Raw genomic sequence first — 13,130 nt, forward strand, 5'->3', positions numbered from 1 at the left:
TCTTTCCTAACTCCCTAAAATCTGCTTTCAGGACCTCCCCTTTTCCTACCTATGTCATTGGTCACAATGTGGACCACGACCTCTGTTCACCCTCCCCCAAAAGAATGTCTTGCACTCGCTCTGTGACATCTTTGACCCTGGCTCCAGAGAGGCAACATACCATCCTGGAATCTTGTCTAAGGCTGCAGAAATGCCTGTCTGCTCCCCTAGCTGTGGAATCCCCTAATACTATAGCACTTCCACTCTTCTTCCTCCCGTCCTGTGCAGCTGAGCCACCTGGGGTGTCATGGACTTGGCTCTTGTCCTCTGAGGAACCATCTTGCTCACCAGCGTTCAAAATGGACAAGTGGTTAGAGAGCGAGATAGCCTCAGGGGATTCCTGCACCACATGCCTGTTTCTCTTAAATACTCTGGCAGTCACCCATTCCCTTTCTTAGCTGTGGTGCGAACACCTCTCTAAATGTGCTAGCCATATAATCCTCAGCCTGTTGAATGCACCACAGTCACTCCAGCCACCACTCACACTTCACAACTCGGAGCTCAAGTTTCTGCAGCTGGTGACACTTCCTGCAGATGTAGCCATCAAGGGCACTTTGTGCCTGCACGACTTCCCACATCCCGCAGGATGCACATTCCACATGGCCAAGCTGCATTGACACAATCTTATACTATATATAGTGTTTACTACAGTATTTACAAATTTATTATAATTATCTTAATCTAGAATAATTCTTATGTACACTACAACTTACTGTGTTTATCTCAGTCTCGCCCCTTCTCACGCTCTTTTAACTCCCGACTCTGCTCTCAATCTCGCCCCCTCTTGTGGTCTCTTAAATCTCCGACTTAAGTGTATCATGATAATGCAACAGTGACATCAGTCGTGTGCAAAGACTGAAGAGAATATGGAATAGTCTGTACAAGAGTGAAATGTACTTTAGAAACTGAGGATGTACTGTAGTGTAAATAAGGAATTTTTGAAGAAATCTACCAATGTTAGACCTATATCACTCAGAGGCCATTCCCAATCCAAAGCAGACCACAGGTTACTCGAAGAGAGATGCAAATAGTATTCCAAGTGGAAACCAAACCAAAACCAATTTAAAGGAGGTATTCAAAATCACAAGGGATCTGGACAGAGTAGGTAGGGAGAAACCCTTCCCATTGGAGGAAGGATCAAGAACCAGAGGGCACAGATTTCAAGTGATTGACAGAAGAACCAGATGTGACGTGATAAAAAACTTTTCCATGCACCAAGTGGCTATGACCTAGAATGTACTGTCTGAGAATGTGATGGAGACAGATTCAATCATGGCTTTCAAAAGGTAATTGGATAATTATCTGATGAGAAATAGCTGCATGACTGTGGGGGAAAGGCAGGGGAACGGGACCAATTGAATTTCTCTTGAAGAAAGCTGGTACAGACAGGTTGAATGGCCGCCTTCTGTGCTGTAACCATTCTATGATTCTATAACCTTGACTGCACTTCAAGAGTACTTCAGTAGCTGTAAGTGAGATTGTGGAAGGTGCAATTTATGTGCAATCCTTTCTTTATGTTCGAATTTATGAGCTCAGGTAGCTAAAGCTATATAAAACAAATGTTTTTGGAATTTTATAAGTAGAAGCATAGAACACGAGTAAAGTTATGATAACTTTATACATGGCAATAGTTAGGAAAAGTTTGAGGCCTATGTGTAGTTTGAGAAAGTGCATTCAAGTGTTAAGGTGCATGTGCCTAGATTCACCAGAGGTCGGGAACTATATGAAGAGATTTGAGATACTGAGACTCTCCACGGAAGGATTGGGATAGGGAATGATTTTACCCTCTTGTTGGGGAGTTGCTAATTGATCCTCACTGTGATGTGGAGGTTCAGACAAATCTTGAAGAGAGATGTTGGAATGCTTTGCCATGGTGAATGGTGAGGTAGACAACACTGCTTTTAAGGTAAAATTGGATAAAGACTTGAAGCAGAGGAAGAGTAGGGCAATCGGATTTCTCTTACATTGCTCTAGTGAAGAGCTTCTATAGACAATGGTCTGAATGGTCTCCAGTAGCAGAGAAATTAAATTCAATGCAAAATACCTACATGTTCCTGCACATTAGAAGGAGCAATAGGGGATGTGCTTAATGGATGGTGTGTAACTGAAAGAAATGTGAGAGTAATAATGAAGTGTACACTATACTCAGTAAATGTGAAGCAACAATGAAGTAAGTAAGCAGAATAATGAAACTGTTGTATCGTCTCAGGCTGTCATGTTGAAAATGTGCTGTTCTCCGGTCCGGCCTGTTTTAGTAACCAAGGACAGGACATTGACACTGATTGCCAGCAGACTGAGTTATTTATTAAGAGAAAAATTCAAGTCTGCTGTCTTGCAAGTAAATCAAAGACAGGATTTTATGGAGGGATGCAAGATACAAAATGGAGTAAAAGCGATTAATACTGAGCACTATTTCCAGTTAAGCCATAGCTCCACGGTAAGGGATCAGCAGTTCAAACTGGCAAAAGACAGGTTCAGAACTGATATCGGGAAACCCTTCCTCAGACCGAGATTGATTCCTGTTATAGAGTGGGGCCAGCAAGAATAGAATTATTTCAGAGGCAATTAGATTGTTTATGTATTGAGATAGACTTACACTCTTTCCCTTTCATGTCTAGATTTAAAGAGCTTCAATTCTTTCAGATCCTGTGCTGTCTTTCCTGAATCTGTGTGCCCCAAAACAATCCACATTAGGTCCACAGGAAGTTCTGTACTAACTTATTATAATTCTAAACAATAATACTTTATCTCCATCAAAAATCTGGAGTATGCAAAACAAACCTTTTCAACATGTTATATTTCACTTAACCAAAAGTAGGTCTACACACAGGGGAAATGTTTGACAAGCTTACAACACAGTTTGGCTGAAAAAAGAGGTATGTCTAAGCTTTTCGTCTTGCACTCATCAGGACATCTTGCAAGGATACCAATATAGGGGGAAAACAGCAATTTATACTGCATGTGAAGAGAGTCCTGATTGGTTGGCAAGTAGCATTGCCGTGGAGAATGCACCAGTGGCAACATCACATGCCAACCAATCAGCACTCTCATCACATACAGTATAACTTCTTGTTTTCCACCTATATTGAAGACGAAAAGCTCAGACATATCTCTTTTTTTAGCAATGCTCAAGTTCAAGTATTACCAGACAACTAACTGTATACAATATAGTTTGTTGTCAAGGACAAATTTCAAATGGATAAGATTCAGGGATTTCTGAGATTGAAATTTTATTTTCTTGTTTTCTTATCTTATTTTCATTTTCTGAGGTGATGGTAAATTATCTGAAAAATACTTGGTGAAATAAATAAACTAGATCTGACATATCACTCAGTCGCTGCTAACTTATTCTAACAGATTGGTTTATTTACATCCAGGTAACTGTTCTTCTGCCAGCCAGCCAGAATGTGACTGGTACCAATCTGGCAGTCCTTGGCAGCGTCACAGAAGCACAACAGCCAATGACAGAGAACAATTCTCAGGTAAAATAGCCACAATTTCAGCGGAAGTTCAATAATTATTAGAAATGTTACAAATGCGATTAATGCCCATCAGCTTTGGCTTGTGAATCTGTATCTGCCAGTGGAGGGGAGGAACAAGTTCAGGTTGTCCCCTGAGGTATTTGAGTCATTGTAAAATACAATCAAGTCAGAATCTTAGAATGAGAGGAGTGACAAGGATGGGCTTTTAACAGGAAATGATTGTGGACAAAGCTGTGATTGTTCTTTAATTGAGGGCAACAAAGTGAAGATGTTGGTACATCGTGAACATGAACCTCAGTAACTTGCTCGGATTTTGTTTTCCCCAGGCTCTTTTGCCCATTTCGAATAATGGAGTACCTCAGATAACAGGAGCTAGTGACTCTGTGCAGCAAATGCCAGAAACAATGGACACAGCTGAACAAGACTTGGACTCTGAAGAGGATGACGATGAAGAAGAAGAGGAGGATGATGTAGATTCCTCTGATATCGATGATTGGGAGCCAGGTCCTCCAAGACCCTTTAATCCTTGTGATTTATGTAAGTGAGAAAAAACACATCACGACTTAGTGTGCCACTGAAGTGTAGAGGAAGAATCACGATCATTTTGGTGTTGTAGATTGCTAATTACAAGTTACAGGGTCACAATGGAGGTATTGGCAGAGCTACTGCCAGGATGCTACAGTTAGCAATTTCATTTTATAAGTAAATTCCTTCATAAATGGAAGGCCCCTTTTTCCTCATTGTGGTCATGTGATCTTCCCGCAGGGTGTGAGGATTGTAATAAAGCTCATCCATCAGCATGCCTCAAACATGGTACCCTGCACTGCATTCCCAATAGGCCTGTCTTGAGCCGGGCTAGGGCCAGTCTGCCACTCATTCTCTACATCAACCGATTTGCTGGTGGAATCTTCTCCAAGAGGCGCATTCCAAAACGCACGCAGTTTGGCCCTGTTGAGGGTCCATTAGTTAAGCAGTCTGAGCTTACGGATGACTACATTCATTTGAAGGTATGTTGTTTGTCCTGACCAGATGCACATGTTTTATTTTGCAATGCAGTAGAGGTGTACAAGATTTGAAACTTGTTTTATAGAATTGTATTATATTACGAAAATCAGAATCATTATTGATAATTTTCAAACTGCTGAAGGTAGGAAAGGTTTTGGTTTGCATTTCCTCTTGTGTATGTTGATGTTCATCACAATGAGGGCACTTGGTGTTAGGGATTTGAACACTTGCTGATACATTCTGAAATAGCACTAAAAATACTAAGGTGAACTTTAGTATGTTTAGTGTCAGAATCCACTGTGCCAAAAGCATGCCTCACCGTCAACCTCAGAAATGTATCCTCCACTTACTGTTGACTAGCATATTTTCCGCTTTTCATACTGGCTATCTTGTGGCTTTTCTGAGCTAAGATTGTTGAATCATTGCCTGAATTAAGGACAGATCTGTACCAACTGGGTTGATAGTACCCAAACTTTTTGCATCTTGACAGCAGTCAGATCCAGACTCTAAAAGTGAGACAGAGGTCCTTGACCAGCGCGAAGAAAATGTAAACATATCTTTGAAGTGTTACGTCTTGGGAAAGTAGGCTGAGATTGTTGTTGGCCAGTAATGGAAAAAGATTTGTTTGGGTATGTTCAGCTGCTGCAATGCATCATGTTGCACAAGCAGGTCTCCTGTAAAACAGTGAAGATCAATTCCTGTGTGTCACCATATTTGCAGAGTGGGAGGTCTGTTGCCCTGTACTTGCTTCTGTTAGGCAGACCTGTGATGGGCTTCTTTAAGGTGATCAAGTTGTGGTTGGTTATCAGTTTGGGATTTATTTGGATCTTTGGTTGCTTCAGTTGGTCAGGGTGGAATCTGGTTCAGAAGGCTGTGGGTGCAAGTTCCATGTTGGGGGCTTTAGCTCCCAATGTAGGCTGACTGTTGTGTAGTTCCCATTATGGCTGTGTTCAAGATTCTGTGGCATTGTTTGGACAGGAAGGAATTTGCTCAAAGCCCTTGTCAACATTGATCCCTCAAAAAGCATGAGGGATGTATCCATATTAGAAACTTGATCAAGTTTTCGCTGAGTTTTGCTTCCACAAACAACTTAGATGTTTTTTAATTCATTCACGCGGTGTGGGTTTCGCTGGCTGGGCCAGCATTTATTGCCCATCCCTACTTGCCCTTGAGAAGATGTTGGTGAGCTGCCTTCTTGAACTACTGCAGTCCATGTGGTGTAGGTACACCCACTTTGCTGTTAGGAAGTGAGTTCCAGGATTTTGACCCAGCGACAATGAAGGAATGGCGATATATTTCCAAGTCAGGATGGTGAGTGACTTGGAGGGGATCTTCCAGGTTGTGGTGGTGTTCCCATGTGTCTGCTGCCCTTGTCCTTCTAGGTGGTAATGGTTGTGGGATTGGAAGATTCTGTCGAAGGAGCCTTGGTGAATTCCTGCAGAGCGTCTTGTAGATGGTACACACTGCTGCTACTGTGCGTCGGTGGCGGAGGGAGTGAATGTTACTGGATGGGGTGCCAATCAAGTAGGCTGCTTCGTCCTGGATGGTGTCAAGCTTCTTGAGTGTTGTGGGAGCTGCACTCATCCAGGCAAGTGGAGAGTATTCCATCACACTCCTGACTTGTGCCTTGTAGATGGTGGGCAGGCTTTGGGGAGTCAGGATGTGAGTTACTTGTTGCAGGATTCCTAGCTTCTGACCTGCTCTTGTAGCCACAGTATTTAAATGGCAAGTCCAGTTCAATTTCTGGTCAATGGTACCAGGATGTTGATAGTGGGGGATTCAGTGATGGTAATGCCATCAAGGGGCGATGGTTGGATTCTCTCTTGTTGGAGATAGTCATTGCCTGACACTTGTGTAGCACGAATGTTACTTGCCACTTATCAGCCCAAGACTGGATATTGTCCAGGCCTTGCTGCATTTGGACATGGACTGCTTCAATATCTGAAGAGTCACGAATTGTGCAATCATCAGTGAACATCCCCACTTCTGACCTTAAGATGGAAGGAAGGTCATTGATGAAGCAGCTGAAGTTGGTTGGGCCGAGGACACTACACTGAGAAACTCCTGCAGTGATGTCCTGTAGCTGAGATGACTGACCACCAACAACCACAACCACCTTCCTTTGTGCTAGGTATGACTCCAAGCAGCGGAGAGTTTTCCCCCTGATTCCCATTGACTCCAGTTTTGCTAGGGCTCCTTGATGTCACACTCAGTCAAATACTGCCTTGATGTCAAGGGCAGTCACTCTCACCTCACCTCAGGAGTTCAGCTCTTTTATCCATGTTTGAACCAAATCTGTAATGAGCTTAGGAGTTGAGTGACCCTGGCAGAACCAAAACTGGGCACCAGTGAGCAGGTTATTGTTAAGCAAGTGCTGCTTGATAGCACTGTTGATGACCTTTTCCATTACATTTACTGAAGAACGAGAGTAGACTGATGGGGTGGTAATTGGCTGGGTTGGATTTGTCCTGCTTTTTGTCGCTAGGACATACCTGGGCAATTTTCCACAAAGCCAGGTAATACCAGTGTTGTAGCTGTACTGGAACAGCTTGGCTAGGGGTGTGGCAAGGTCTGGAGCAGAAGTCTTCAGTACTATTGCAAAATATTGTCAGTCTTCATAGCTTTTCTAGTATCCAGTGCCTTCAGCCTTTCTTGATATAATGTGGAGTGAATCGAATTGGCTGAAGACTGGCATCTGTGATGCTGGGGACCTCCGGAGGAGGCTGAGATGGATCATCCACTGAAGATTGTTGCACATGCTTCAGCCTTATCTTTTGCATTGATGTCTGGGCTCCCCCATATCTGATCTGTTGGCTGGGGGATAGCTTAGCTCTGTCTATCACTTGCTGCTTATGCTGTTTGGCACACAAGTAGTCCTGTGTTATAGCTTCAACAGGTTGACACCTCATTTTTAGGTATGCCTGGTGCTGCTCCTGGCATGCCCTCCTGTACTCTTCATTGAACCAGGGTTGATCCCCTGGCTTGGTGGTAATGGTAGAGTGGGGGATGAGGTTACAAATTGTATTTGAGTACAATTCTGCTGCTGATGGCCCACAGCACCTCATGGATGCCCTGTCTTGAGTTGTGAGATCTGTTCGAAATCTATCCCATTTAGCACGATGGTAGTGCCACACCACACATTGGAGGGTATCCTCAATGTGAAGGCGGGACTTCCAGGGGAAACTTCATTTCTGCATCCAGTCTGTCTAGCCCTGTTAGAATTTTATATGTTTCAATGAGATCCCCTCTCATTCTTCTGAACTCCAGTGAACAATTACAACAATGGTTTCATGGTCATCATTAGGCTTTTAATTCCAGATTTTTATTGAATTCAAATTCCACCATCTTTGGGGTTCGAACCCAGGTCCCCAGAGCATTGCCCAGGGTCTCTGGATTACTAGTCCAGCGACAATACCACTACACCATTGTCTCCCTATTAATCTATAAATAGATTAATCATCATTCGTGAGAGTGATCTTTACATGAGAGTATTGCTGGAGCAAAATAGCTGCTGCGTTGCCAAAAGAACAGTAACAGCCCTACAAAAAATGAATTGTGTAAAGCACTTGAAAGCAACAGTGATGATGAGGCATTACATTAATGCAAGTTTGTTTTCTTCTTAACAGGTTGCTATGGGAGTAGGAAGGGAGGATTGTAAGGATGGGGAGAAACCAGGGGATCTGTGGTTTGATCTTTCCGATGAGAACTTGTGCAACTGGATGATGTTTGTACGTCAAGCACAGAACCACTTGGAACAGAACCTGGTGGTGTACCAGTACGGCAAAAATCTCTACTTCACCACCATCAAACATATCGAGCCGAAACAGGAACTCAAGGTAAAAAGAATACATGGTATGTAATGATTGGATTACAAGTAGTTGTCTGCTTAAATTATCCAACTACACTGTGACCCCTGTGCTCTGTTCAAACCTGAGTTGAATTTCGAACCCAATTCCTGCTTCGTCACAAAGGCCATCAGTTTGCCCTTGCTAAAGTAAGCAAATTACTTGAGGCCATTTTTAACCAAAACCCAGGTGTGTGCCTTAGAAATATAAAAACATAGAAAAAAGAAGCAGGAATAGGTCATTTGGCCCTTCGAGCCTGCTCCACCATTCAATATGATCATGGCTGATCCTCTATTTCAATGCCACAATCCCTCGCTCTCCCCATACCCCTTGACGCTTTAGTATCTAGAAATCGATCTATTTGCTTCTTAAATATATTCAGTAACTTGGCCTCCACAGCCTTCTGTGGTAGAGAATTCCACAGGTTCACTACCTTCTAAGTGAAGAAATTTCTCCTCATCTCAATCCTTAATGGTCTACCCCTTATCCTGAGACTGTGACCCGTTGTTCTCGACATCCCCCCCCAGCCAGGGAAACATCATCGCTGCATCCGGTCTATTCAGCCCTGTCAGAATTTTATGTTCCAATGAGATCCTCTCTCATTCTTCCAAACTCCAATGAATACAGGCCTAGTGAGCCCAACCTGTCCTCATACGACAATCTTGCCATCCTAGGAATCAGTCTGGTGAACCTTTGCTGCACTCCCTCTCTGGCAAGTATATCCTTTCTTAGATAAGGAGTCCAAACCTACACGCACTACTCCAGGTGTGGTCTCACCAAGATGCAGTAAGACATCCTTGCTCCTGTACTCAAGTCTCTCGTAATGAAGGCCAACATACCATTTGCCTTCTTAACTGCTTGCTGCACCTGCATGCTTGCTTTCAGTGACTGGTACGAGGACACACAGGTCACTTTGTATATCAACATTTCCCAACATATCATCATTTAAATAATACTCTGTTGTTCTGTTTTTCCTACCAAAGTAGATAACTTCACACTTATCCACGTTATACTGCCATGTATTTGCCCACTCACTCAACCTGTCTAAATCACTTTGAAGCCTCTTAACCCCTCCTCATCGCTCACATTCCCACCAAGTTTTGTCGTCAGTAATCTTGGAAATATTACATTAATCATTACAAATCACTGATATATATTGTAAATAGCTGAGACCCAAGCACTGATCCCTGCGGTATCCCACTAGTCACCGCCTGCCACCCCAATAAAGACCCATTTATTCCTACTTTCTGTTTCCTGTCTGCTAACCAATTCTCAATCCACGCCAGTATATTACCCCAAATACCATGTGCTTTAATTTTACACACTGACCTCTTATGTGGGACTATCAAAAACTTTCTGAAAATCCAAATACACCACATCCATTGGTTCTCTCTTATCTATTCTACTAGTTACATCCTCAAAAAACTCCAGCAGGTTTGTCAAATATGATTTCCCTTTCATAAATCCATGTTCACTTTGTCTAATCTCATTTATATTTTCCAAGTGTCCAGTTATCACATCTTTTACAATAGACTCTAGCATTTTCCCTACTACTGATGTTAGGCTAACTGGTCTGTAATTCCTTGCTGTTTCCCCCCTCCCTCCCTTTTTTAAATAGTGGGGTTACATTTGCCACCTTCCAATTGGCCGGGACTGTTCCAACTTTAGTCACTTCCATCCTTGGTCACCAGTTCTGGGGCAGGTGCATCCGTGTTTGGGGAGAGTTTAAGCTAATTACTCCAATTACTCCAATGCTTTTCTGATCAGTTTTCCTTCCTTCACCCTATGTAAACTACAGCTGCCCATATCCTATCCTGCACCATCTCAGTTACACGTCATCTCCTCTCAGACCTACATTTGCTGCCAGCCCCAGCACCTCATATTTGGGTCGTCTTTTTCATAAAATCCCTCTATGGACTTTCCCTTCCTACCTCCAACTTCCTTCAGCTCATGAACCACTCACTCCCCTTCCTGAAGCTTGTATTCCTCTTCCTTCGCCTCTCATGTACATTTCTATAGTTTAGCAGGGGAGAGAGGAGTTTCTGAATGAACTGTCACTGTGAGTCCCATATGCTGTGTTATCTCCCTGGTGTCCAGGTAAAGGACACCAGGGAGAGGGTGAAGAATATTCTGCAGGGGGAGGTAACGAGACAGAAATTGATACACAAGTTGATGCCAGTGAAATAGGGCAGGTATTGAGGTCCTTCAGTCAGACTTTCAGGAGCTAGGGCAAAAGTTTAACAGTAGAACCTCGAAGGTAATAATCTGTGGATTATTCCGGATTCTCACGCGGTGAGAGTCAAGATAGGGAGGATCAATGCGTGGCTTGAGGTATAGTGCAGGAGGAAGGACTTCTGATTCTTGGGACACTGAGACCAGTTCTGGGGCAGGTGCATCCATTTGAAAGGGATTGATTGCACTTCCATGGAACTGGGAATGGTGTCCTTCCCTGCAGAGGTTCACTGATGCGTTTGGGGAGAGTTTAAACTAATTTGGTAGGGAGGTGGATACCAGAATGTACAAGTAGAAAAGAAGCAAAAATGAATGAGAGTGATAGATTGCACTAAAGAGGGAAGTAGAACCATATTCAATCATGTTGTGAAACCATGCTTATATTAAAAGATTATTTTAGAATTTACAGGCTGAAAGCCCCTAATTGATTTGCCTTAAAAATAATTCCAGAGACCATTCTCTGGGAGTGGGGGGTGCGGGATTCAATTCCTTAACCCACTATGGGCTGCTACCGAGATCCAGTTGGCTCAGGGCACACATTTTATGCCCACAATTTTTCAAATGGTCATGAATAAGCTGGGCATGACAGTTAAAGTCCTCAGTCTACCAACCCTAGTCAAAAAGGACTTTGGAACAACAGCACCAGACCCTAAAGACAATGATCAAGGCAAACTGCTATGAAAATCCCCATGGCTGGAACAAAGGGCTAAGATCTCTCCTATTTGCTACCAGGAACTTGCCCCATAGTCCACTAGTTTTTAGTCCCATCGAATTAGTTTAATGACACGAGGTGAGAGGTTCTCTTAAACTAATCAAAGAGAAGTTTTTAGAGGAAAAAAGTTGTTAAACTATATTTATCTGTGTTCCATGAGCTGCTCACAAGAGGATTTGCTGTGGCCCAGGAGCCACCTTAAGACCTCCCAGAAAACTCTGAAACAGCAGGCAGATAAACTTGCCAAGGCTAGAACATTCAAGCAAGGAGACCACGTGTTAGTGCTACTACCAATACAGTGTGAATGACTGAAAGCCATATTCATTGGCCCATACACCATAATAAGGAGGATTGGCAAGGTGGATTATTTGATTGACACCACAAACCATAGGAAAAACAGAGGCTGTGTCACGCCAATATGTTAAAGCAGTATCACGGCCAGGAAGGAGACAAACAAGCACAGGTCTGTCAGGCAGTAAGCAAAGAAGAGGGTGAAGGGAACTTACTGTTAAGTTAGATGAGTTAGAGAGAGAGGGAGGCCTGGAAGATTTCCAAATCGACCCTCTACTGTCTGGTTAGGCTACACAGAAATACTAGGGAGATTGTTCAACATAACCTCTTATTTCAATTCAGAGCAAAGAGGAGACCTGACATAGGTGTTCACAGCGTTAGGAGATCTGTTCGCATAACCCAGGGTGCACAACCCTAGCTCTACATGATGTGGATGTAGGAGAGACCCCTCCCATAAAGCAAAGTCCCTATCACCTAGATTCCCAAGAAGCTGACCCAGGTTCGGGAAGAAATTCCGTTCATGCTGGAGTACAACTTGATTGAGCCCAGCCAGAGTAGCAGGAGTTCCCCATTTGTGCTTGTGCCCAAATTCGAAGACTCAACGAGGCTCGCATTTATTACAGAAAAGTTAACGCAGTGACTGGAGCTGACTCTTACCTGATCCCCTGAATGGAATTTTATAGATAACAAAACAAACTTGTTAAAAGGGTACTGGCAGGTTCCCTTAACCACCTGAGCTCAAGAGATCTTGGCTTTTATTATTCCAGATGTCTTGTTCCAATGCCGAGTTATACCATTTGAATTAGGAAATGCCCAGCCACGTTCCAAAAGCTGATGAACCAGATAGTGGCTGGCTAATCCAACTGTGTAACATACCTGTATGATCTGCTAGTATACAGTGATGTCTGGAGAAACCATGTAGACCAGTTAGAAGCCCTGTTCTGAATGTTACAGTTGGCTGATTGGTGGTGAACTTTGCAAAGAGCAAGTTCATTAAAGCTAAGGTAACCTTCCTCGGTCAAGTTGTGGGGCAGGTGTTGCCCATTTCAGTGAAGATACAGTCCTCATGACTAAATAGGAAATAGTGATTTTTTGGGGATCTGTGGGTTCTACTGCAGGGTCATTTCAAACTCGAGTTCCATAGCCGCCCCACTGGCAGACTTGTTAAAGAAAAAAACAAAGGTGGAGGTGCCAGACAACTTTGGCAAATCTGAAAGCTATATTAACCAACAAAAACCGGTGTTGGCAGCTCCAAGCTTTCACCACTTTAAAAGGGTTGGTTGACGATGCTAGTGACATAAGGGTGGCTGCCATCCTGCTCCAAGACGATGGATCAGGCATCGAGAGGTCAGTTGGGTATTTCTGAAAAAAATTGAACAGATACCAGAAAAGGTACTCCACTGTCAAGAAGGAAACTCTGGGACCTCTCGAGCACTATATCCGAAATGGATACAGAGAGAGCTTAGTATATACAGATCACAACTCCTTAACATTTGTGTAGAAATTCAAAACCTATAATGCAAG

The 13,130-nt window shown here is 43.2% G+C and overlaps 1 protein-coding gene across 2 annotated transcripts in view; it reads left to right on the forward strand.

Moving 5' to 3' along the window:
- The window catches only part of prdm10 (PR domain containing 10), a 196,123-nt gene that overhangs the window by 56,274 nt on the left and 126,719 nt on the right, over positions 1 to 13,130 (forward strand). For both annotated transcript variants that reach the window (XM_041174207.1, XM_041174205.1), the window contains exons 5-8: positions 3,417 to 3,521; positions 3,848 to 4,058; positions 4,287 to 4,528; positions 8,153 to 8,362. In XM_041174207.1, coding sequence (XP_041030141.1) covers positions 3,417 to 3,521; positions 3,848 to 4,058; positions 4,287 to 4,528; positions 8,153 to 8,362 — 768 coding nt within the window. The remainder of the gene's footprint in view (positions 1 to 3,416; positions 3,522 to 3,847; positions 4,059 to 4,286; positions 4,529 to 8,152; positions 8,363 to 13,130) is intronic.

Source organism: Carcharodon carcharias, chromosome 25 (genome assembly GCF_017639515.1).
Source record: "Carcharodon carcharias isolate sCarCar2 chromosome 25, sCarCar2.pri, whole genome shotgun sequence".
NCBI classification, from domain to species: domain Eukaryota; kingdom Metazoa; phylum Chordata; class Chondrichthyes; order Lamniformes; family Lamnidae; genus Carcharodon; species Carcharodon carcharias.